The sequence below is a fragment of the Aulonocara stuartgranti genome (genome assembly GCF_965226115.1).
Source record: "Aulonocara stuartgranti genome assembly, chromosome: 4".
NCBI classification, from domain to species: domain Eukaryota; kingdom Metazoa; phylum Chordata; class Actinopteri; order Cichliformes; family Cichlidae; genus Aulonocara; species Aulonocara stuartgranti.
The window spans coordinates 23,642,431-23,666,043 of NC_138942.1; the positions used below are offsets into that span (position 1 = coordinate 23,642,431).

Below are 23,613 nucleotides of genomic sequence, written 5' to 3' on the forward strand. Positions count from 1 at the left end.
TGAACCTCTGCTCCTGTTGGCAAAGTTAAAAAAGAACCAAAACTTTATTAGTAATAACATTCAAACATTAGAATAACAGAACATATAATGAATGCATTTAGAAGTTGTTTTTAACATGATGTAACACATCCTTTCTACCAACATGTGCAACACTTTTTACACTGTGGTGCTAATTTTTTATTTCTGAAATAGTTTTTGTTGTTCTCCTGTTTTGTTTTGTTGGTTTTTTTTGGGGGGGGGGGGGGGGGGGGGTTGTTGTTGTTGTTTTTTTAGCTCGATGACAGATCTCTGATCACGATTGACGCCAGCTGCAAAGGTAGCAAAGCTAGCTTGTGATTGATCTTACTTTGCATAGTTATGCAGGTGGAAAGAATATTTGTGTTTTTTTTCTGTACCCAGATTGGAAACTCCAGCGCTGTCGCTCTCATGGCGCCGTGCCATGGACGTGCACGGGTCATGTTTGGAACAACTGCCCTTGAAATTTCACTGAGCCATGAGCTACTTCTGCGTTGGCCGATATCTGTTTGTATGTTTTGTTTTGTTTTAAAGTGTACACTTTGTGTACTTTTGTGTGTGTGTGTGTGTGTGTGTGTGTGTGTGTGTGTGAGAGAGAGAGAGAGAGAGAGAGAGAGAGAGAGGGGGGGGGGGGGGGGGGTGCTCACTCATGCACATGGACTGAGAAGATGCCAGTGTGATCTGTTTGACCTCTTTGTTTCCAGCCCTCTGATGTGCATGCTCGGCCCATGAATAGAGCTGTTTTGTGAGCGGACACACGCACACGGTCCTCGTGATTTGAATGCTGAACCGGTCTCATATGTGTCTGAAAGCGAGAGAAAGTGATATTATTTTAATGCTTGGGTGGAAATCGAGTCGCTAGATATTAAAATAGAGGGCTTTTTAAAGAATTTAAGACAATTTTAAGAGTTTTGAGCTTGTACCAACACACACTGTTCACAATTAGACTTCTAGGGAATTCTGATGGGAAGCGGGAAAACAGGGGAAAATACCTAAACTAGACGGATAAAAGCAACAGGGTTCGAGCAGAGGAGACAACCGAGCTCTGCTCCCAGATTGCTGGTCATCCTGGAGGGCGTGGTTTGATGTGCGACGTCACTGATGGTTATATAGGCTGCAGCTGTGGCGGCGGTCTCGCGCTGCTGAGACAGGCAGAGCACCGAGGACCGGCGGCGCGCGCTCACAGACTCCCCCAAACAAAGAGAAGCACGCGAGGCTGCACAGCATCCCACCCTTTCAGCCGCGAGCTCACTTGCAGAACCGCTCCTCCTCCCCTCTCCTCCTCCTCGTTCTTCTCTCATCCCTCTCAGGACAGAACCGGTCCGAGGCTCGAGCGCACAGAAGCGACAATGACAACTAACGGAGCGACGAACGGAACCAGCGACATGCTGCAGATCCAGTTCGGTCTCATCAACTGCGGGAACAAATACCTGACGGCGGAGACCTTCGGCTTCAAAATCAACGCGTCCGCCACGTCCATGAAGAAGAAGCAGATCTGGACCCTGGAGCAGAGCGGCGATGACTCCAGCGGGAACGTGTTCTTCCTCAAGTCACACCTGGGCCGGTACATCGCCGCCGACAAGGACGGGAACGTCACCGGAGACAGCGAGACCCCGGGTCCGGAATGCCGGTTTGTCATCACCGCTCACGACGACGGCCGCTGGTCCCTGCAGTCCGAGCAGCACGGCCGCTACCTGGGCGGCACCGAGGACCGGATCATCTGCTTCGCCCAGACCGCCTCGGTGGCGGAGAAATGGAGCGTGCACATCGCCATGCACCCGCAGGTGAACATCTTCAGCGTGACGCGCAAGCGGTACGCGCACCTGAGCGACAAGGTGGACGAGATCGCCATCGACCGGGATGTCCCGTGGGGAGTGGACTCCATGATCACGCTCGTGTTCCGAGATCAGCGGTACCACCTCCAGACGTCCGACAACCGCTTCCTGAGGAACGACGGCGCGCTGGTCGCCACGACGGACAAGAGCACCGGCTACACGCTGGAGTTCCGCTCTGGTAAGGTGGCCTTCAGGGACTGCAGCGGCAGGTACCTCGCGCCCTCCGGGCCCTCCGGTACCATGAAGTCCGGCAAGAGCGCGCGCGTGGGCAAGGACGAGATGTTCGTGCTGGAGCAGAGCCACCCGCAGGTCGTGCTCACCGCAGCCAACGAGAGGAACGTCTCCACCCGGCAAGGTGGGTGTGGTGGTGGTCCGGTCCAGATCCTCTGTGTGTGTGTGTGTGTGTGTGTGTGTGAGAGAGAGAGAGAGAGAGAAGAGTGTCTGGTAGAGGAAGGGTTAACGTGATGGAATTTTGAGACTGCATCTCCCTCCTGCAGCGCGCGCTCTCTCTCTCTCTCTTTCTCTCTCACTCACTCACTCACTCACACACACACACACACACACACACACACACACACACACACACTCTGAATGATGGACACAGAGCATGGCCTAGACTTCTAGTCCCACACCAGAGGCCTGTGCGCACTTACACATGTTTAAACAATGTCTTTTGGGCCAAATCACCCTCTTTTCATAAAAAGTACTCCTCGTGTGCCATACCAAGCAAATACAGGGCCAGTGTTGTTGATACCAGTACCAATACTTTTAACCTATAATGGCAGCTTATGTAGGGGAGAGCAGTGTGTCATGATTTATGAGAGGAATCTCTAATTTGCAAATTCTGAGCACATTTCAATGACCACTGAATCACTGATTTTTACATTCCACTATAATTGGCACTAATGCAACAAAAACCCACCTTTCAGCTTTTCATGTACTCTGAATCTAGGTTTTTGTTTTTTGCATTTTTCATAGTGCATGTTTGGGGTAAATGATTTCCATTGATTCTATCACGCTTGTATCCATCTGATGTCAATACCAGCATTGGTATCGATACTATCGATATTTGGATCGATCAGCCCACCTCTACAAAACGCAGCACGAAATCACCACCACCACCACCACCCCTCCCCTCCCACCCCTCACTATTCCCAACCCCCTCAGGCTGGAGCGGATTAAAAGCACTGTTGTATCGTCTATGGTCAGTAAACTTTACAAACCACCACCATGTACACAGAGTTCTCAGCCTCTTACACACAGAGCACGGTGTGCACGCGTGCCTTCATTCAAATGTAAAACAGTCTTAAACTGGAAGGCTGACCGTGCCACCGAAGCAGAATGGCTCCACAATTAGAGAAAGGGGAGAAGATGACTGAAAACTTGGTAGGCAACTGCTACTTTTGTCTTTATACCAAAACAGCTTGCTTAATTTAGGTCGGGTGAGGTTCTGACTGATATGACCAGGAGCATTTAAAAATGCAACACTAGAGTCCTCACCATCTGTGCAGCAGAAAAAGCTCCACAGTCTCAGCTGTCCAGTGAATGTGGATGGAAAAGCTGAAACTGGAGCCTTTGTGTCTCATTAAGAGAGATGCACAGCAGCATCCACTGCTGATGTGATTATTAGCTTCGATAAGGCGGAATAGTTTTTGTTTTTCTTCAATCTCTACTCCCCCTTCCCTCCATTACTGTTTGAGTGAGAGCTCATGGTCTTCATGCATGTCTGATTTTCGGCTGCATGACTGGGCAAGGACACAAGCTTCTCCCTCCACCTTCTTCCTTCCTTCCTTCCTTTTTTCCTCACCCCTCCTTACTTTTTTCCCAGTCTCTGTCTCCTTTATTGTTCTAACCTTTGTTTTTAACACCTCTTCTATATTTCCCCTCCTCCTGCCTTGCCACCCCCTCCCCTCCCCCACTCATACCAAGCCTTCAGGCTTGGCTGCTGTGTGTCTCCAGTCGTCATCGATGGCATGCCGCATGCTGAACATGATGTGTGCCTGAATATCTCTTTTCCCATCATTAATCCGAAACAAAAAAAAAAGTATGATGAACTCAGCAGAAATTTGAGATCAGAGCGAGAGTGTGTGAATCATTCTCTAAATATCACTGTGAGCCAGCGCAGTAATCTCTGAGTATTTGCATGAGGCCGCGAGGCTCTGAAAGTAATGAACGACTTATAACTGATGCTCTCTGAATCGCTCTGAATATCTGGCGTCTGCTGAGAAGACTGGTGGTTTAGTGGCTTTTTTGCTTTGTTTTTTAACTACAGCTTCTATTTTCATGAAGTGTGATCTGTCTATCCTTTCATTTTCCTCTCTCATCGTTGTCACACCCGGGCATGTTTGCTCTGTCTCCCTGCTTTGTTTACTTGTCACAGAGACATTCATCCTCGACTCACAAAGTAGGAGTTGCTACTTTATTTTTTTTATTTTTGTCCAGCTTCAAGCTCAGTCCCAACCCACAAAATGGTGGTCCATTTTGAAGGTGGAGGTTGCGGTATTAAAAGGATGGGCCCCTGCAATGAGAGCACGAACTGCTCTTTAATAATCCACCACAAAAACAATCACACTGTGATCTGAATGGCTGGCTGCTCCACCACAGTTTATTATGGAAGGTGCAGTATCCTGCTTACATGCATGTGTTTAAGCAAATTTTGATACTAAGTGGCTTGTAATCGAGGAAACTGCAGTTTGTCATATCTATCTCTTTACGATTTGAGTGACACATGGAGTATTGGATGCAGCGTGGTGGATCTGCATTGATGGTTACCTTGTAGACAAACAAAAATGTACTTGCACGCGATGTTTCTCAGTGAGAAAAAGGTCAAACAGAGGTGTTGGGTTCAGAATGTCTCTTGCCTGCGACCAGAACTCGTCTACAAACCAGCGAGTGATGTCACAGGTGGTGTGAGTCACTTTTAAGTGCGTTGCTTTAACTTAACGGTGCAGGGAAAGGAGCACTGCTATCAGACTGCTTCTCGTGTCTTTAGATGCTTTATGCTGAAATATTGGAAATCATATCAGACATGTACCCATGATGCCTTGCTCATGGGTGACTCAACCCAAGTCGTCCCTTCTGACCGCTACAACTTATAACGAGCAGAAGATCCGAATCTTGAGAGGGGGGAAAACCACATTCAGCCCGCCAACAACGGGATCATTGTGATGCAGATTAAATGCCAAGTGGAATTAAACTGCCTCCAGATGTTTTTTCAAATCAACAGCTGCTTATAGTCCCCTCCACTCCATTCTAAAGCGGCTATTTGGCTGACAGACCCAAGTCGTGATGATGGTTAAAATCGGCTGGCTTTTTTTTTTTTGGGGGGGGGGGGGGTTTGGCTCGGGCCAGCTCAGTCGGGTCACTCTGAAAGCTGGTTTTGTCCAGTCAAAACTGTTGATTTGGTGACTCGCGCTTAATTGCTGTTTGTCAAGTTCTCACGCTCAAAAGCAGTAAATCCAGTTTAGACATCCTTTCATTAGTCGGCCATGATTATTGAGTCATGAAATTCTCTTTTTTTCTTTTTATCTTTCTCATGCACCCCTACTTTAAGATAAAATTATGGTCTGCATTGTGTGTTTTCAGTTTTGGCTACTGCAGGTTAGTTTGCACAGACACAGTGTTACAGTGGAGCTCGCTGGAGGAAAAAGATTCAGCTGCTCGTTTCAGGTTTAGCACATTTGATTTGTTGTGGTTACGTCATGGGAATCTGCATCCGCACACCTCAACGGTGCAGATGGTTAATATATTATGAATGCAGCTTCAGCTGATAGTATTAAGTCAGCTCATCCAAACACACCTACCAAAGACTCTGAGCTGAATGGGATTAGAAACGTTATCAGTGCTTTTGTTTGCACTTCTTCATGAGACCTCCGTTAATCTAAAATGTTGCAAATAACTCAAATGTTGCAAATGTTTTTACAAGAGAGGAGCTGACTCTTTACTCCCTTCTGTGATTTATTTTATTGTTACAGCCCAGCAGTGTTTTAATTAATCCAATATTTCATATTGGTTCACGTAAAGTCTGATGTCCGTCATTGTGTGACTTTAAACAAAACCCAAACGGTGCCACAGTTTTTGCTGTTCACTAATCTGAACTCACAGCATTTGTAATTGCTTTTTAAACTGACTCAGTGCTGCCGCTTGTTTCCGGCTCATAACATCCACTCTTCTCGTCTCTGGTCACGAATTCTCAGAGAGGCTGTTTAACGACCCGCATATGGACTCGGACGCAATTATCAGTCAGTTAGCCTGCAGCTCGGTAGCCCTTTAGTGGCCTGTTCTTCCTCTAAACTGTAGGGCAAGTGTGAGTGAAGACTGAGTACTGGTTTGTCAGCTAAAACAATAAGAATCCGTCACATCCTGTTGGCGACCGGTGGTTGCTTTGTGACCACCGAGTGTTGACTGTTCTTTGTAAGCAACAATTCCCTGAGGGGCAAATGTGAGGTGACTCGGGGGGTCTTTGGTTTTTGGTGACAAAGCTCCTGCTGTCTCCATAAAACCCAAAGGACTATGAAAACAACTAGATTCAACCAAACCTCCAACCCCCATTGTGAAACAGTTAGCTTACAGTACTGTGTACCATCTTAAGTCTCCCTTTATTTCTTTGTAATTTACTAGGAAAATGAGAAAGAAGTGCAGCAGCTTGTTGAAACATGCAATATCATATACTGTATGTGTATAGTTGTGTATATAATAGAGATGGCACGATACCACTTTTTTATGTCCGATACCGATACCGATATCATAAATTTAGATATCTGCCGATACCGATATGAATCCGATAGTGTTTTTTAATCAACAAAACTGTTTTTTAAATATCTTGCTGCATTTTGTATAAGTTCATACTCAAGTTTAAAACAACAACTACACTAAAGCTATTCTGTTATACCTGTATGCAAAAAAAAATATTTCATAGTTCAGCAATACTGATCAATAGGGCTGCTCGATTATGGCAAAAATGATAATCACGATTATTTTCACTGAAATTGAGATCACGATTATTTGACGATATTTATTTAACCCTTTAAGACCTACCATAGAACCAAGTCCGCCAGAGCTTATATTATTTTTATTTATTTTTTTTACATGCTGTAGTGCCATTTGTGGGAGCATTTCAAGTTGCTATACATCAATACAACTGTTATAGCCCATATTTTAATAATATGTATGCATTAAGTCCATAGTAATTACATAAATTGCAAAAAAGTGCAATAAACTACAAAAAAAATTGAAAATCGCTTTTGTTTTGTTTACATATATTTCTACTTGGAGAAGTTTAAGAGGTTTATCCCTCAAAACTTTAAATACAATAAAGTTGCAAAAAATAGTTTCCCACCACAGGAAATTTATTTTGAGTGTCTTCATAGTTTTATTTTGGAGATACAGCAATTTTTATATACTGCAGGAAAAACAAAAAACAATCCTATGATGCAAATTTGCAAAGAAAACAGCAGGTGCATCATTTCACTGTGGGAAGTGTTACGAACAGCTGATAGGAACGGCAAAGCGTGTTTCTGGAATATTATGTTTTTGTTCCTGCAAGCGCTTTTTATGCAATTTTTGCAAAGCTATATGTGGAACGAAACCGTGACTGAGGACAAGCTGATGGCATAAAATGTAAGTACAACTCCTCCGGTTTCATATGCAAAACAAATTATTGCGCTAGCTTACACGGTTCAGGTTCTACGGGGATTTAAAAATAGTTACACAAAACGGAGCGTGCTGCTCTGACCGGCTTTAAAGGGTTAACAATGACTTTAAAAAAATAATATAAAATAGTGTGCAACACCACTGAAGTTTTTTTTTTTTTTTTTAACTCTTTTCAACCAACGGCAGTCACTCTCCAAATAACTTCTGCTTAGCTTTCCGAGCTTCCCTCGGGTCCTCTTAATCAGCGGTCTCCAACCTTTTTTGCGCCATGGACCGGTTTATGCCCGACAATATTTTCACGGACCGGCCTTTAAGGTGTCGCGGATAAATGAGGGAGGGGCTAATAATCGGCTCAGTCATTTTTAATGATCGTTGAAAGCCCAGATTGTAATCGTGATTAAAATTCGATTAATTGAGCAGCTCTACTGATCAATCTAATAAACTTAAACCTACACCATCCTCCCTATTCTGGTATTTTAAAGAGTACTTAGCATAAATATTAAGCAACCTAACTAATAGGGTTCCAACTCCCAGCAACAACAAAAATAAATAAATAAAAAATAGGGAACCACCCCTCACGCTCCACCTCATGATGCTTAATCGACGTAATCAACCTTAATTTGATGCAGTGTGAAAAACAAATGCACAGAAATCAATTATTTTTCAAGAAATATTAAATAGATTCAACATCTTTCTTCAACAGAATTGCAGACTGCACAGATGGTACCTTCCCAAAGGAAAAAGTACTATAGCTTACAAGGGTATATATATTAGACTTAATAGTTACTATATACAGTAATTGACTTCTATTCCTTTTACATCAGATTAAAACTTTGGGTGTCAGATAATTATTTATTAAAAGCTAGACATTTTAAATGAGAATAAGAAAGAAAAGTATGTCTTTGTGCCCCCTTTTCCCTGTTAATGCCCTATCGGCCCCCCTGGCTAAACTTTGCTAGATCCGCCCCTGCACAGTTACCAGCCGTCAGCTACGTAGAAAAAGATCCTCCAGGAGAAAGTAATATTAAATACATTCTAACAACAGCTGATCAAGCTTAAACGTGCTGCTGTTGTTCAGCCGCTGGTTTCCTCTTTCTGGTGCAAAGTGGGCCAAAAGCAAACTAGAGACACGGACTCGCGACAGAAAAGCCGATCAGCTGATCGTTAAGCAGTTTCATGATTGAAGTAGCAGCAGGAGAGGCAGTCGCTTGTTAAGCTTAACGTGGGAATGCTTTACAAACATTCAGAGATGGACTTACACACTTGCTTTACTTCTCTCGGGATAACTTTGTCGGAGATGAAATGCCGGGTTGCTAGCGAAGCTCCACATGCTATCCAGACCACGACAGGTCCCGCATGCCACAGCCGCTCTATCACGTGATGCATACTGCTCCAACGTGCTAACGTTCTGAGGTGAGTTACGGTGTGTTGCAAGTTTTGTGAGGTGCTTTCGTGATATTTAATGAATCGGATTACATTTTTTTATTTTTCTCCGATATCCGATCCAGTAATTTAGGTCAGTATCGGACCGATACCGATACGTAATATCGGATCGGTCCATCTCTAGTATATAATACTTTAAGTAATCTTCAGGAATAGTTCTCAGGGCTTCTTTAAGGGCATTCACAGTTCTTCTTTGGGTTTCGGCTGCTGTTTCTTCTGTTCTTTGTCAAGATGATCCCAATAATGTTCAACAAGGTTGAGGTCTGGGGTGTGGAGGCCAATCCATGCCTCTCAGGTCCCGTGTCAGGCCTTTGCATTCTTTTTTCACCTTTATTTCTTAATGATGTAACTTTGGCATTTTTCAGATATTCAAGTAAACAAAATGTGAGCTAATGTTTTTTTTTTTTTTCTCTTTTTTTTTTTTTTTTTGACGGGATGCTAGTAATAAATTTACTATTTAAAACTGGTTCTATACTAAGTTGTCCAGTATGTGCAGACACTATGCTGATTTATCTCTAGAGCTGGGAGTCGGTTTTTAAATCTCTTGAATGATTCGGTGAGTAGTAACAAAAAAACAACCCCATTCCTCTGAAAATGATCAATTGCAACTGATGCAACGAAAAACAGCCTGAAGATGACATATTTTAAGAAAATCCGGCTCCTTGGAAGCGAAATATCAGAAAATGAGGTGTGACTAAAGACACTTGCACAGTCTGGGGATCGAACAAACTGAGCTTTAAATGTAGCCAGCCTAAACATCTCTATTGCCTTACAAAGCTCACTCTTGTTAAATGGTTGCTTCTCCCTATAAAGTCATCTATACGGATTACAGATTCATCTGTGGTTGCTTTGCATTAATTTGACAGAATCCTCATCTCCTAATTCATAAATAATTTTTAAGTCTGCACATTAGTCAGGGTGAAACCAACCGTGCAATGTGTGGTAAACTCAGGAAGCAGAAACACTGGCTCCATGTTGTGTCTGGCCACGAGTCATCCCTGACACCCTATCTGCCTCCTTCATCCCCACCCGCGAGCAGGAAATGAGACGTGAGAGGCGCAGCTCTGACCTTGGCTGGTGTGCGATAATCCCCGCGGGGTGAAGGGCGACTATTTGCTTTCTCTCACTGCAACAAGGTCGACCAGTAGGATAAAAAAGATGGGAAGCATTTAATTTATGCATCCTTGGTAATGCTCGCTGGCTGTGACTGAGTGGGCACGCTGGCGTTTTAATGTTTGCACGCCCTCTGCGTGTTTGTGTGCTGGGAGCGCGCCAGAGGATCGGCCTCGCGTCAGCTGCATACCCACGAGGGGGGGAACCTCTCCTCCTCGATGTCTGCGCTTTATTATAGGTTAGGGTTCAGCTGGTCTCCAGCGTGTCATCCTGCCGTGCTCTGGGTGTGTCTCCACATCGCCGTCCTTGAGTTCACAGCAACTGTACTTCAGTAGAGACGAGCTGAACACACAGTTTGAATCAATTTGCCCAAAGAGTTGGGGCATCCCCGGGCACGATACTCTCTCACATGCCTGACCTCCTTTTCTCTGCATGCATGTGTGTTGTTTTTGTTTTTTGAGTTGAAGCAGCAGTGTTTCAGTCAGTGTGGGCCGGCTGGTTACACTCTGTGTGTTTGGATCAGAACAAAAGCTGATGATCTGGCTCCCTGTTTGTGCCCCAGCTGGTCGCCTCCTCAGTCAGGGCCTGGTGAACAATAGGAGCCACACAAACACACAAAGTAGGCTTGATAGAATCGCGTGCGTTCACAGCAGGCCTCTGGTGCTGGCTCACTGAGGACAATCTGTGCCTGCCGCCATTAGGCTGAGTGTGATGGGTGGAGTGGATTGTTGTTTAAGTAGAGTGTGTGCATGAGGTTTGGGAGGAATCGGCATGTGTGGTTTGCTGGTGTGTGTACATGATTGCAGACCCTCTCTGTCCTCCTTCATAACCCTGTGAGCTTCAAGACTGATCAGTGTGGACAGATCTGGTTGTGTAGCGGCCTCACGGCTGAGGCTGCACGGCCTTCAGGGTGACTGTTTTGTCTGTCAGTCTGGTATTTTTATAGCAGTTTTTTTTTTTTGTTTTGTTTTTTTTAAATGTCCTTGTGATAACTCAAGACAAGGCAGCTGAATGTGTGAAAGTGTCTGACACCATCTGCAAGGCTGACTGAAGTTTATTCAAATCAGATATTCAGAGAATCATTTACTCAAATCAGCTCAGCATGCAAAACTGCGTCTTAGTTTCCGGGTTTATTTTCATATAGTGAAATTCATGTTTGTTTTTCCGCTGAAACTAACAGTTCCAAACTCACGCCAGACTTTAGCCGGTGCCGGTTTTCAGTGTCTGTGTGAAAATGCACATTAGACATGCACGTAAAAATCAGACGTCTTAGATTTGTACAAAAATGAAGTAAATGAAAAACATTGAACTGAGAATGAAAAACAGAAGCTAAAGTGAACCCTGCTGACCTTTTATTCAATATTTTAAACTGAGTTTAAAAGTGTGTGATGCTTGATATTACCCCAAGTCATCGGTCACTGAAATGAACGTATTCGAGCCTTGTGATGATTTGGTGTCAGCGGTTGTTTTATTTTAGACTGAAGTAGTTGTTTTGCTTGGGCAGAGCGCAACTGAATAAACTGTTTGTTTGAAAAATTCCCCAGTTTGGGAAGTATGCTTATCCTCTTGACTGATGACAGTCAGATAAGATGTGTGGTTACACAGCTATACGTTTTGAAGCTGTAATCTAATTTCACCGGTCGCCTCATAAGCAGAAAGAAAAAATCTCCCAAAATATTACCCCGCCAGCAGCAGCCTGAACTGCTGGTACAAGGCAGCATGGATCCACACTTTCATGTTATTTATGCCAAATTCTGTCTCTAACGTGAATGTTGCAGCAGAAACTGATACTCCTCAGACAAGGCAGCATTTTCCAAGTCTCCTGTTGTCCAATTTTAATGATTTTGTGTGAGTTTTAGCATCAGTTCGATGGGTTTTCTTCTACTGTGGTCTTCTGCTGCTGTAGCTGAACTGCTCAAAGGTTTGATGTTTTACATTCAGAGATGCTCTTCTGCATGGCTTGGTTATAACGAGTGGTTGTTGGAATTACCGTCTCCTCAGCATAAAACAGCTTGTCCATTCTTGTCTGGTATAAACAAGCTATTTTATCCAGAGAATCATTTTTCTTCTCAGACCATCCTCTATAAACCGATGGTTCTGTGGGAAAATCCCAACAGGCTAGCAGTTTCTGAAATACTTGGACCAACATCATGCTATGCATAAAAAGTAACTTGCATCACCTTTCTTCCACATTCTGATCCTCGCTTTGAACTTCAGCAGGTCGTCTTGAACAGATCTACCTGCTTAGATGTGTTGAGTTGCTGCTATGTGGCTGACTGTTGAGAGATTTGCAATAACAAGGAGTTGAACAAGTGGCCAGTGAGTGTGCAGTCTTTGAAAGCAGTTAAAGGATTTTCATGCAAGTTATTTTTCACCATATGAACATATCTAGCTCTTTTCACCAGAGCACTGATTTAAAAAGCCATGCCAGTTCATAATATGGAAACAGCCAGCAAAGAAAAATGATAGGAGGACGTGCATACTAATGAATAGATATGGCCGCCACCAACACCTGTGCTCCATGTGTCATTGATGAGTGGCTCAGGTTTCCAGGTTTGGCTCTTGATTGGTTCTTTTGGAGGACGACGCGAGAAAACCACCAACTTTGCCTTTGAATAGATTTCTGTTCAGTGACTTTGAGTGCTGTGAGTCTCGTATGTAATTCATCACATTTGTATGAAGCTGAGGTTAGCACCAGGTTAGCTTGAAATGAACAGATGTAAGCAGCTAGCTTGGCTCTGTCCACAGTAACAAGTCCACCTACCACCTGCTCTTTAAAGCTCAGTAATTACCACACTGATTTGTTCGCCTCGCCCTGGTTGTCTGGTTTGACCCCAAACTTCCTGAGCTGGGGCCCGTTCTTCGTACGTCGCTTACTACATCCAAGATCAAATGACACATCCAAGATCAAATCATCGCGCTAACCGTGAGCTCGCTAATCCGGTTCCCCGAACACACCTGCTGTTGACGATTACTACAGCTGGACGCAGGAATGTGACATCACTGGGTGTCGTAAAAGGGGCTACGCATCGATAGTAGAAACATTGATCGGCAACCCGCTGATTGGTCGGCGAAAATGTCCAAGGGGCGTGCTCGGTATTTTCCGGCAGCAGAGCAAGAACTCATGAGTGAGGGATTTCAGGAGTTTCAGAGTTTAATTAAAACGCAAGAGAACACTGCAAAGGCTGCAAAAGCAAGGAGAGAGGGCTGGCAGAAAGTTGCTGACAAATCAAACTCGTAGGTAATTTAATAATAATAATAATGATAATGGATTGGGTTTATATTGCGCTTTCCAAGGCACCCAAAGCGCTTTACGATACCACTATTCATTCACTCCCACATTCACACACTGGTGGAGGCAGCTACGGTTGTAGCCAGGCTGCCATATCGCGCCATCGGCCCCTCTGGCCAACACCAGTAGGCGGTAGGGTAGATCTATCATATGACACTATATTGTCCAATATCATATGGCATTATATTATATTATAATATGTTATATTATATCCCCTTTCACATTAGAGCCACAACAGGACCCACAAGAACATGGGAACAAGTAAAAGTGGAATACAGGAGTATTCTACAGAATGGTAATATTTATCTCTTAGATTGCTTTGCGTCTCTTGGCAAGGTAATACTGGCCTGTAATACTCTGTTAGTTTGTTCATAACAGCAACCAAGAAAAGGGCAGAGGAAAAAAAGACAGGTGGTGGTCCTGCACCCCCTCGTCAACAAGTTGGTTAAGTAAATAATACCCTCACGGGAATATCGATATCTCTCTATGAGCACACTGTCGCGCTGAGCTAAAGGATCCTGTCTGTCCCGCAATATACGCTGAATTCTGAGGACTCTCCTTATCAATCTTGCACCTTCCGCAATGGGTTGGTCGCGTATACGGACAGGACATGGCTGCGACAGGCTTCCCAAATCCACCTTCGCTTTTATAGCCGTGGTCTCTCATCTTGATTACACGAAGTAATTTACAATTACTACTCTGAAATATGAATTACATCTGTAATAATCACATACATGTAATAGAATGTTAATAGTTCATTTCCCTTTTTTAGGAAATGACCTGTATGTATCTGTGTGACATCAATAAAAGGATCAAGTGCTGCATTATCTTTAGTTACATTGATAATATTTATTTATGGTGAAACAGTGGAAAAATAGCGCTGTTGCTTTCGTATAAATGAAGCGGACATACCTGCGTGGCCGCGATCTAATCCTGTTTACATAAAGTAAACCTGCTCCCGAGCAGGTTTACGCTTACGGCTCTGTTGCTATGACAGCAAGTCCCGGATGAGCTTCGGGGAACCGACTGATCCAGGATCACGCGAAATCGTCAACAATCTAATCCGGCTAACCTACTTAGCGAGGTACGAAGAACGGGCCCCTGGATATCAAACTGCTTGTTTTTCATAGAGCCGCCTCGACACTGTATCAAAACAGAGCCCATGCTACTGCTTTGAATGAACAGCTCACATTAACACAACCCAGATGACATAACTCACGCTTGACGGGCTTTTTCTTTGTGCTCTTATCATTTACAAGTCAAAATTTCAAAAGTAAAGACCTCATATTAAAATGAGGTTTTGAATGACTTTCATAAGAGTCTTTTGTAGTGTTTTTAAAATTAGCACATTTGCTATTTGCATTGTAAAGTCGTCTCTAATACCAGCCAAAAGCTCGTCATGGGTCAAAACCACCAGCAGATGGTTTGATCCACGCATAGCCACAGTCTACATACATGGGCTCTGCTTTGCTACTAGAGTTGCGTTGGCTGAGCAGGAAGCAGCGAGCATTAGAGGAGAGTTCAGAGACGTGTCCCATCTTGGAGGACACAGATCTTTTTTGCCAGTTTTTTTTCTCCTTGTCCTCCTCAAACCCTTCTAAATGAACATTCTTGTTTCCTCCGTACCCCCTCCTCTCCATGTGGTTCCCATTATGGTTATATTTTCCTTCTTAATCATCTGTGTGTGTGCACATGTGTGCATCTCTGCATTTTTCTGCAGAAACTCAATCCCGAGCGCCAGACACAGTCCGTGAGCAGTAACTGTTGAACACCTTTATGTAATGCTGGCTCTGTGTGAATACTGTTACTGAGTGCTGCTGGCAGAATAGTTACTGTTGGGGTAAAGGTTCCCCTCTTAATGTGTTCACAAACATGTGTTGTGCCACTTGTGCGGCTGTTTTTTTTGTTTTGTTTTTTCTTCGTCTTCTCCTGATTCGCCCTCTCACCTCTTGCTCTGCACACATTTACATAGCTGACAGGCTCTCTCTCTCTCTTTTGTGAGCCCTCTGGCTATAGGTCAGTGCACAGTATGATTTCATCATATACAATGGCGGGCTTTGTGCTGCTTAGATTGTATTTGTGCGTCTGGGTTTTCGCTCTTATAGTTGACTCATGTGTTTACCTCTTTGTTGCTCTTGAGTGCCTGACTAAGGTTGATTTGATTTTAATGATGTCTGCTGATCTGTACAAACACACACATGCACTCACAGACTCACTGATTTTTGTAGTTTTTTTTTTTGGACTACAGATATACAGCAGGGGAAGAAGGATGTGGAAATGACAATTATAACTGTGATGTATTTTAAATGTTCACAGAGCTAAAGCTTTTTTCTTTTTTTTTAAATTGGCCTACAAGTTTTGTCAAGGCTAGCTGCCATCGATTAAATAGCCAATCAAATTATTCAGATAGTTCCCATTGCTTTTGGTACACCTTAAGGGACACCATCACTCTCGTTTCGTATTCTTGGAATCTGCTATAGTAGCTTTGCATGATTCACAGTTCAAAATAATCCTTTTATCTTACACTGGGCCTTGTTGCAGTTTTCTTCTGATATCTGATTGGCTGCCCCTCATGAACAGGAGATTTGAACTGCAGGTGGGTGGAGCTTCTGTGTGCCTGAGATGACCATATTAGGGATATGTTCTCACTGACATAATGCAGAGTGGGGGGAAAAAATATCTCTGAAATACTAAATGCCTACAAAACCAACAACTTATACTTTAGTTGAGTAATGTTTTCATGCTAAAAATGGAAGCATGTTAATATTTTATCATTATTTGGGGATGTAGATGTAAGTATTTAGCATCAGAGCTGCTGTGCCTTCTCAGATTCCCGCAGAGACTGTTGTCACTGCTGGCTAGCAAACTCTGTGTGCTGTGACCGTCCACTGTGACGCCTGATCCTTTGAAGTGTAGTGGGGTCTGTCTAGACCAGGACAGATGTGAGTGGGTGGGTGTGGGTTTGTGTGCAGCTGTGTTAAATCCTTCACTAATCTAAGCAGACTGATGTTGTTCATTTGGTACGTCTGATCCTGACCAGCGGATGTGAACGTGTGGGCTGTGTATACCTCGGTGGGTATAAGGGTGCATGCAGCGCTGTCCGGACATATTGAATTATGTGGACAGGGCTGATGTCCTCATAATCCTTGCAAAGAAAAAGCTTTTGGAGAATGTTTGTATAGAAGTTTCAGAAGAAGTCCTTACTATACGGTTACCTGCCTCACGTGTGCGTGCGTGTGTGTTGAATGTTAATGATGAATCTTCTGTGGTTATTCATATCCCTCTCATATTCATCAGCCTGACAAGGTCTCCCCAACATTTTAACCCCACACAGGCATGGACCTGTCAGCCAATCAGGATGAAGAAAGTGACCAAGAGGTATTCCAGATGGAGATCTGCCGTGAAAACAGGAAGTGCGCATTCCGGACTGCCGCTGGGAAATACTGGACCCTGACGGCTAACGGCGGCCTGCAGTGCACGGCCTCCACTAAGTAAGAATCGCACACATCATCACAGCTACACCTGCTTCAGTGAGGTCCGTTCATTGTCCGTGTGTGTGTCTGCTGACTGTGGAAAACTCAAACTGGTCCGTCATAGCTTCTGGTGTTTAGTCCTCACTCGTAATTTGACCTGTGTGTGGGAGGGATTGATGGCATGTCCATAGCTGTGGCATGCTGTGGGAGTTGAAGTGCATTTGTGTGCAGCCCTAACCTGTGGAGTCATTTGCTTTAATGTACAGTAGTTCAGTTCAACCAGAGAGCTAGCTATTAACCCCTGACCTTTGACCCTATGCTCTTGAGTCACTTCTCTGTGAGTCCCCAGACAGATCCAGGAGTGGGAGTCTGGTCATTTTACATGTCATGAGAGTTAAGAGAGTTTTACTTTTAAAGCCTCTTTCTTGAGGAAACTATGTGCGGTGATCAGGAGGAGCTGCAGATGTTTAGCATTAGCGTGTTTGCACGTGTGCAGGAATGATGCAGAGGACAGCAGTAAACTGATCAGCTCGGTCACAAGCATGCGCTATGAGGGAGCTCAGAAGCAGACCATTCTGTTTAAGATAAGACTGAGCAGATCCTCAACACTGAGGGGGGCCTGCAGGAACTTCACCAGATTACTCAATCACATTCTTGAGATTTCCCTCTGTTTACTACTCGCAGATTAGACCACCAAAGTGCTTTTTTTTTTTTTTTTTTAAACCAGCTGTGGTCTGCTGAAAACATTTTGAGGATGTTTCTGAGCTTCAGAGAATCAAAATCAACTTAAAAAAAATCCTCTCCCAAGTGAAAGGATTTAGTAAGCTACTTGATTCCACTTAACCAAAGACTTCAAGCTTATCCCTCTACCCGGATCCTACCTATCTAATTACCCAAGAGTCACTTGCACTGCGATAAAGCTGCTGGGCGTCTCAATCTGTGAAGATGTTTGTTTGTTGTTTTGTTTTTTTTAGCTGACAATCCTGCGAGTGCATTACTGCATATCTGACTGCTGTGTAAGGTTTTTTGGGTACTCCTTTAACTCTTTAATTTTCTCTCCGTCTCTGCAGATCAGCTAATTGCTACTTTGACATTGAGTGGCGTGGGAAGAGGCTGACGTTCCGGGCTGCTAATGGGAAATACGTCGCCGCCAAGAAAAACGGCCAGTTGGCGGCCACCATCGACAGTGCAGGTTAGTGCGACGTGTTGATACAGCCGTGCAAACAGACGCACGGGGGATAACCAATTTACACCTCTGCAGTGACGGGGAGAATTTCAGTGCAGTGGAAGTAATTCAATTGTGGCTCCAGTTGTGCACTTGAGTGGAGGGGTTCTGTTTTGTAAGCTGTTTAATGCTTTTTAACTCTGTTGCAGTCTTTTCGTTTGCGTTTTTTGCCAAGTTTTTACTCGATGTATTGAATTAATGGTGCTGATTGGAAACATCATGGGAAAATTCCTGAGCAAGCAAGAGTGTGTGTGTGACACTAAAAATAAATAAGGGCTGGCTTTTGTTACCTGTCAATGGAAAATTGTATTTAGTAGTCAGTATAATCTTTTAGTGATATAAGTTTGCATATGGTAGAATACTGCATGTAGTTATTTGTATTAGGAAATGTTTAACCATGTATGCTTAGAGGCATATAATCAATTGTGTAGTGACAGGATGTGTGATTTTCAGCAGGCTTGGTTCATCCCCACATCCTGGGAGCATGGGAAAGAGCTCGTACCTTGTTTTATTGTTTTACGGTAGGATTAACGTAGCTATGTCTGTTTTAGTTTAAGTGCTTCTTTACATTTAGATGAACTGCAGGACTTCCTCACTGTGTTATCCAGGGTGAGGGGGGGGGGTCACCCTTCTCCTGACCAAGGATGTACCTTTTGTGCTTTATGACCCTTTGATCAGCAACACACACACACACACACACACACACACACACACACACATATACACACACACACACATACACACACACACACACATTGGAACTATAAAATAAAGACCGGGGCAGTCTCTGGGCGCGAGTCCCTGAGCCCTCACTCTCGTGCGAGAGCTCAGAGCTGCCCTTGCTAAGCAACAAGTAAAACTGTCTGTGTTTCTCTTCTCTGAAGTCTTTACTGAAGAAGTGTTTTATAATATTTTCCCTAACATTACCAGTGTTGTGCAATGAGTGAAAAGCTTCCTGCTGACTAAAAACAAAAAACCTCTTTATATCTCTCACAGCCATGAATGTGCTGTTTATCAGCCACAACATGGAAAGTGAAACCATTGCCCAACACATTATATTGGCATTTTAGAAAATACAGGTTATGCTGACATTATGAAGGTTTTTTTTTTTTAATGTTACCTTCAAACACTGAATATTTTAAGCTCTTCTAGTACTTCAAAAACTGAGTTTATACAAGACTGAAAGTCAATATTTGGTAAGATCCCCTTTAGTCTCCAACACAGTCTGAACTCTCTTGCGCAGGTATAGAACAGTTCTCCAGGCTTCTTGAAGGACATTCAAAGCTCCTCTTTGGATGTTGACTGGCTTTTGCTCTGTTCTTTGTTAAGATGATCCCACACTGCTTCAGTGGTGTTGAGGTTTGGGTTCTGGGGAGGCCAATCCATGACTGACAGTGTAACATTGTGTTTTTTCTATCGAGATATGCAGATATGCTTTTATCCCATTGACAGCGTGTTGGGGATCACTGCAAAGCGCATTGACACAGATTTTCAGTCCAGTTCTTGTATAGTTTGGTATACCTATTACAGCCTTTTCTCCCCGTTTGTCAGTAAGAATGACTTCTTGACAGTCACCTTTCTACTGAGACCATTTCTCGTGAGGCATCAGTGAACAGTAGATGGGTCAGGTGAAGTTCTGGATGCATCTCTCAGGTCGTGTGTCAGGCCTTTCACCTAAGAGCTCTATGCGGGGGAAGGAGAAAAAAAAGTGAAACAAATGTGTTCTTTTTGGGGGTTTTTTGCAATAGGCTGCTAGCAACAACGTGCCTAAAGGTGCAATTTAAAATTGCTTGTGTTGGGTGCCTTTTCTTCATTCTTGAATGATTCATAGTTCTAAACAAAAGATCTTCCCTGTGAAAATGGTCAGATATAAGAAGACAATGTTGAAATAACAGCTTCTCCTAACAGTCTTTTGTAGTTGTAGACAGATTTGATGTCAGTGCTAACCAGCTAGCTAACCGGCTAGCTAACAGCTGCAGATTTTCCTCATACACTGATGCCACATATTGTCAAGTAGTTTGGTTGATTTGTGTTACATTGATGTCCTTACATTGACATTACACTGAATTTTTATACATGTAACGCTTGGCCAGATAAGTTTTTATTAATAAGTGTTTATTAACTTTGGCTACAAGCACATGATGAAAGTCTTTGTGCTAACTGGCTGCATGTAACATTAGCATTTAATAGGCAGATCAACACTCTGCAAACACCTTTTTCCTCACATTAGTCGGTGGCACAGAGGTTCTAAAAAAGGAAATGCCAAGCTTTTGCACAGAATTTAGGCTGACAGAAACTACAAGTCAGCAAGCGGATCACAAGATGCTCCGCTTATAGATCAGGCGTTGGTCTCCAGCATTGGCGGATCAAAGCTGACGGGTTTTTGCTTTGTGCTGCAGTTTCTCTTTCAGGAGGCTTTGGCAGCTTGAGCACTCGCTGACACAGATTTCTGACATGAGTTGCATCACATACGTTATTTTTTAATGAGAACAAAGAGTCAGCATTTTTAATCATAAGCAGCATTCCAGCAAAACAAAGAAGCACAATGTGCTGATGTGAAGACTGCACATTGCTCTGACACATCTGTTGTCTCTTTCAGGTGAGTCTGAGGAGTTCATCATGAAGCTGATCAACCGCCCGATCATCGTGCTGCGCGGGGAGCACGGCTTCATCGGTTGCAGGAAGGTGACCGGGACGCTGGACTCCAACCGCTCCTCCTATGACTACTTTACTCTGGAGTTCAGAGATGGAGCGTACAGCCTGCAAGGTCTGTTTTTGACACAACTGGGTCCTGCAGAGGAGAAGTCATATTAATGCAAACTTTCATTTGTAGTAACCTTAAACAGTCAGCAAGCTGATGCTATAACGTCAGTATGTGGAGAGACACGGACACGGGGGGTTTAATCATTTATTCTCCAAGAGATTTAGATTTTCACTATGGACTCACAAGGTGTCTGTGCCAAAAAAGGATTTCAATCTTTTGTTTCTTCCCCATGATTATCATTTTTAATCCTCACTTTTCCTCCTCCCCTGTGCCTCCTCTCCACTCTTCCTGCAGACTCTACAGGTAAATACTGGATGGTGGGGAACGAGCAGTCGGTGGTGAGCAGCAGCGACACGCCCGTCGACTTCCTCTTTGAGTTCTGCGACTACAACAAGCTGGCCATCTGCCACGCCGCTGACGGGAAATACCTGCGCGGCGACCATGCCGGCGTGCTGAAGGCCAACGCCGACGACCTTGAGACCGCCACACTGTGGGAGTACTGAGGGGGAAGCGGAGGGGGAAAACCCGCGGCGAACGGGGATGTGGTCGCCTGCCGCCGTGATGCCGGAGGAGGGAAACGAGAGCACGGCGGCGGCTCGACGACACCACCCGTCCACACATATATGGTGTCCTCACCCCCCCTCCCCTCCTCCCTCCCCTCTTGCTCCTCAGTATATCCTGTACTTATAACTTTATATGTTGATGAACTGCACAGAGAGAACAGGAAGGTTAGAAGAAGGAAAGAAGGAGACGCTCCTTTTTCCTTTCCTTTTTATCCTTCCTCTCTTTTTTCCAGCTCTGCTCTGCAGTGCCGACCTTTATCTGTTGCCATAGTTACCACAGGGCTGTGCACTTTTCTTCTGCTCCAATCTGGTTTGCTGCTCGACCCATCCCCACCCCCCCATCCTCCGCCACTCACTCCGTCCTTGCCTTACGATTGGGCTGTTTCTCCCCCCCCAGAGCAGAGCAGAGCCACGTTTAAAGAGCCCCCTCCTCTCTGAGTGAACCCCCTCGTCTTTCCACTCGTCTCTATTGTTTGTGTGAGCGGCACACGGTGGCAGTATTTATGGTGTCTGAGCTGATCTGGTAGAGTCCTTTTTCTACTTGATCTGATCTCTGAAAACAGACTCAAACCTCATTGCTGTGTCCTGTCAGGTGGCTGTAAGATAGGAAGGAGGAGGTCTGTTTCTCTGATGGTTGGCTCTTGTAGAAACTGGTTTTCTCACCAGGCTGTTTTCTTTTTTTCTTAATTTCCTTTTCTCTCTCATGAGCGGGCCTCGTGTGCCTGTGATCTGCTGATGATAAAGATGTTGAAGATGTTCTGATCGAAGGGTTCAGTCTCGCCCGTTTTTCATCTCAAGTGTAGGAAATGTCCAAACAGTTTCCCGTGTAGTTCCTCTAGCTGTTTCCTCATTGGTTTGGCAGGAAGTCTGATTTCCTAGACCAAACGATGGGAAGTAGGAAGTTGATCGCTAATACAATTGTCACAAGAATAGTGTAAAGAAACTAAGTGAAGCATTAAAAATGATGGGCCACGTGTGGTATGTGTAATGGAGGAGGAAAAAAGTCTGTGAAACACAGTTGGATTCATTTCTTTTTCCATGTCTGAGGCACAGACATTATCATGGGTAAGTGTACAGTAGGTAGTCCTAAAAAATAAAAACTGGAGTAAAATGATTTATAAACTCTTTGAAAGCTGCTTTTTCGATTCCCTCGACTTGGCGCACGCCTCAGCCTTTACATGTAGACCAAACCTTTGATACTGGAACCGACAAAAACTGGAACCTGGTGCTACTAACAACGTCCCGTCGAGCATCTCGCACACCGTCCGGGGACGGTTTTCCTACTGCCTGTCCACCTCTACACCCATTCCCCATTCCCTAAATCTGCTGCTTCTTTTCGGTCCGAGCAGCGCCATGACCGCATTTACAGCGACGTCTCCATTTCTGTTTGCGTTGGATTTTTTTTTTTCTTATGTCTGAACTGTTGGTGAAAGTTCAGTAGAGACTTGTTTTAAAAGGAGGAAAGAAGTAGTTTGATTACAAGTGGTCTGTAATGCAGTCATGTAGCACGCTGCACCCACGGGTCTCCCCCCCCACCTCTTCGATTCTCCACCCTTCAGCAGTCTGCATTCATACTAACAGAAGCAGAAAGTTTCTATCTGCTGCTTTTTTTTTTTTTTTTTTTCTTTTTTTAACGATCCAGCAAAGATGATCTTGGCACGTGCACCCCCGCCCCCACCTGAATTATTGGGCTCTTCCACCCATCATCATCCAGCATTCCTCTGATCTGAAGGTCAGTATGGAAAACCAATCACTGCTTAGCCCACGTCCAACTTTCTGAAGGTTTTTATTTTTTTTTATTTTTTGGCATGAATGGTTGAGAATCTCGAGTGAATAAAAGGAGCAGTTGTCCTCGGAGAAACCAGCTTCTCCAAGGTAACCAAGACATGGGCTTAGACAAACGGATGTGGAAGGGTAAACATGTGGTAATGACTGTGCCTTACTCTTGAGTTTTCGGGCAGTAGACAAATTAGAAAAAAAGAGTCCACATCTTTGCTTTGTATAACTGGAACTTCCTTTTGTATTATTTTGTATAATTTTTCTTTGATATTTGTGAATTAATCTCTTTCTCTCTCTCTCTCGTGCCATTGGTTCACCTAAAATCCAACGACCAATAAAACTGGGATTTGGAACGCTATGTGGCTCAATGGTATTTTTTTCTCATTTCCTGGCAAGTTTCAGACAAAACCCTGGTGTCCTCAGTGACCTCCTCTCCAGAACTGTTTTTTGTTTTTTGAA

The 23,613-nt window shown here is 44.0% G+C and overlaps 1 protein-coding gene across 1 annotated transcript; it reads left to right on the forward strand.

Annotated features, from left to right (window-relative positions):
• The first annotated feature begins 1,113 nt into the window (after positions 1-1,113).
• fscn1a (fascin actin-bundling protein 1a) lies at positions 1,114-23,512 on the forward strand. Its single transcript, XM_082531211.1, has 5 exons — positions 1,114-2,205; positions 16,685-16,841; positions 17,894-18,015; positions 20,648-20,815; positions 21,107-23,512. The coding sequence occupies exons 1-5, from the start codon at positions 1,365-1,367 to the stop codon at positions 21,313-21,315; spliced, it is 1,497 nt and encodes a 498-aa protein (XP_082387337.1). The 5' UTR covers positions 1,114-1,364; the 3' UTR covers positions 21,316-23,512.
• Positions 23,513-23,613: the final 101 nt, after the last annotated feature.

Excerpts from the sequence above, each read along its gene's own strand:
- fscn1a (XM_082531211.1), top strand. The coding sequence starts at position 1,365 with ATGACAACTAACGGAGCGACGAACGGAACCAGCGACATGCTGCAGATC. Across the intron at positions 2,206-16,684 it reads GAACGTCTCCACCCGGCAAG|GCATGGACCTGTCAGCCAAT; the intron begins GTGGGTGTGGTG and ends AACCCCACACAG. Across the intron at positions 18,016-20,647 it reads GGCCACCATCGACAGTGCAG|GTGAGTCTGAGGAGTTCATC; the intron begins GTTAGTGCGACG and ends TGTCTCTTTCAG.